At 63.3% G+C, this 2100-nt stretch overlaps 1 protein-coding gene across 1 annotated transcript; it reads left to right on the top strand.

The window, feature by feature from the left end:
* The first annotated feature begins 466 nt into the window (after positions 1–466).
* Positions 467–2068, top strand: HNRNPA0 (heterogeneous nuclear ribonucleoprotein A0). Its single transcript, XM_027849202.1, has one exon. It carries the CDS (start codon positions 798–800, stop codon positions 1707–1709), a length of 912 nt encoding a protein of 303 aa, XP_027705003.1. The 5' UTR covers positions 467–797; the 3' UTR covers positions 1710–2068.
* The last annotated feature ends 32 nt before the right edge of the window (positions 2069–2100 follow it).

Here is a 2100-nt window from a genome sequence, read left to right as displayed (position 1 = left end):
AGGGGGGGGACGAGGGGCGGGGCGGGGGAAGAAGTAGGAACGCGCGCGCCACGGTGCGCGCCCACTCCCCGGCCTTTGAAAAAAAGGGGGGAGGAAATGTTGCAAAGAAGAAGGCCGGCGATTGGCCGAGATTCCACGTCCTTCAAGAGGGTGGTGCAAATGCGACCGGGACGCACAGCAGGGAACGGCTGTGGAGGTGGGAGATAGAGGGTCCCGGCGGCGCGCGGCGAGCCGTGATTGGCTCTTGGCTCGGCGCGTCGCAGCAACTGGGAGACCAGCGCGCGCCACAGGCTGAAGCCTGGGGGCGGGGGTAAGAGGCCGGAAGAGAGCGCGAGAGCCAGGGCGGGTGTTGCACTGTGGAGCGCGCGGAAGGTGGCGAGTAGCTGAGAGGCGCGCTGATTGGCTGACGACTGGCGGGGCCGGTGAGCGTCGATAGTGACGCACGCCTCGGGGTGGGTGCGCGCGCGTCCAGCGGCCTCTTTGTGTGGTGCCCAGAAAGGGGAACGGAGGCGGCGGCTGAGGGAGCTAGCGGCAGCGGCGAAGGCCTTGGTTGGGTTTTTTCTACCCCCCTTATCCTCGGCTCGCCCCCTGACCGGCTCCTTCTCCCCTCCCTCCCCCCCTTCCTTCCTCTTCCCTCCCCTTCCCCTCACGCGCCCCCTTCCCTTACCCCCTCCCCCGCGGGGGCCGGGCGGCGGTGACCGGGGAACCGGCGGCCGAGTGAGGCCTGAGCGAAGCAAGCGGTGAGCGGCGGAGCAGTCGAGCGCTTAGTTGGCGAGGGGCAGGCCGAGGCTGCAGAGATGGAGAACTCGCAGTTGTGTAAGCTGTTTATCGGCGGCCTCAACGTGCAGACGAGTGAGTCGGGCCTGCGCGGCCACTTCGAGGCCTTCGGGACCCTGACGGACTGCGTGGTGGTGGTGAATCCCCAGACGAAGCGCTCCCGCTGTTTCGGCTTCGTGACCTACTCCAACGTGGAGGAAGCCGATGCCGCCATGGCTGCCTCGCCCCATGCTGTGGACGGCAACACGGTCGAGCTGAAGCGGGCCGTGTCCCGGGAGGACTCGGCCCGTCCCGGCGCCCACGCCAAGGTGAAGAAGCTGTTCGTGGGAGGCCTGAAAGGGGACGTGGCCGAGGGCGACCTGGTGGAGCACTTCTCGCAGTTCGGCACGGTCGAGAAGGCTGAGATTATTGCCGACAAGCAGTCGGGCAAGAAACGTGGTTTCGGCTTCGTTTACTTTCAGAGCCACGACGCCGCCGATAAGGCCGCGGTCGTGAAGTTCCACCCCATCCAGGGCCACCGCGTGGAGGTGAAAAAGGCCGTGCCCAAGGAGGATATCCACCCCGGCGGCGGGGGCGGCGGCGGCTCCAGGCCCTCCCGGGGCGGTCGTGGCGGCCGGGGCCGCGGCGGCGGCCGAGACCAGAACGGGCTCTCCAAAGGCGGCGGCGGTTACAACAGCTACGGCGGCTACAGCGGCGGGGGCGGCGGCGGTGGCTACAATGCCTACGGCGGCGGCGGGGCGTCCTACGGCGGCAGCGACTACGGCAACGGCTTCGGCGGTTTCGGCAGCTACAGCCAGCACCAGTCCTCGTACGGGCCCATGAAGAGCGGCGGCGGCGGCGGCGGGGGCAGCAGCTGGGGCGGCCGCAGTAACAGTGGACCTTACAGAGGTGGCTATGGCGGTGGGGGCGGCTATGGAGGCAGCTCCTTCTAGAAAAAGAAGAAAAAAAAAGTTCCCGGGGGGTGGGGGAATTCTGTAGGGGCAGCTCCTTTTTAAAAGCCCCACCCGAAGTTCAACTCCCAAAAGTCCTTTTCCTCTCTCACCATTCTCCCTTTTGCCCTTGGGGGGACAGCTCCTTCTGCAGCCTCCCTTTGGGGGCTTTGATCTACTCGCCTGCCACCTTCTCTCGTCTCCCCTTCTTATGAAAATGGACTTGGCCCCACATACACATTTTTGTGTTACAGTCATTGATGGACTCTATTTTTTTATTATTACTTGGACCTTGGTCGTTTTTATACTAGCAAAATGTCTTGTTTTGATTTGTGTTGTTTTGGTTTTTGTTTTGTTTTCCTTTTTTTTTTTTTTTTTTTTTTTTTTTTTTTTT

The sequence above is a fragment of the Vombatus ursinus genome, unplaced genomic scaffold, assembly GCF_900497805.2.
Source record: "Vombatus ursinus unplaced genomic scaffold, bare-nosed wombat genome assembly UNPS02007284.1, whole genome shotgun sequence".
NCBI classification, from domain to species: Eukaryota; Metazoa; Chordata; class Mammalia; order Diprotodontia; family Vombatidae; genus Vombatus; species Vombatus ursinus.
This window is presented reverse-complemented; position numbering and strand designations above follow the sequence as displayed.

Excerpts from the sequence above, each read along its gene's own strand:
- HNRNPA0 (XM_027849202.1), top strand. The coding sequence starts at position 798 with ATGGAGAACTCGCAGTTGTGTAAGCTGTTTATCGGCGGCCTCAACGTG.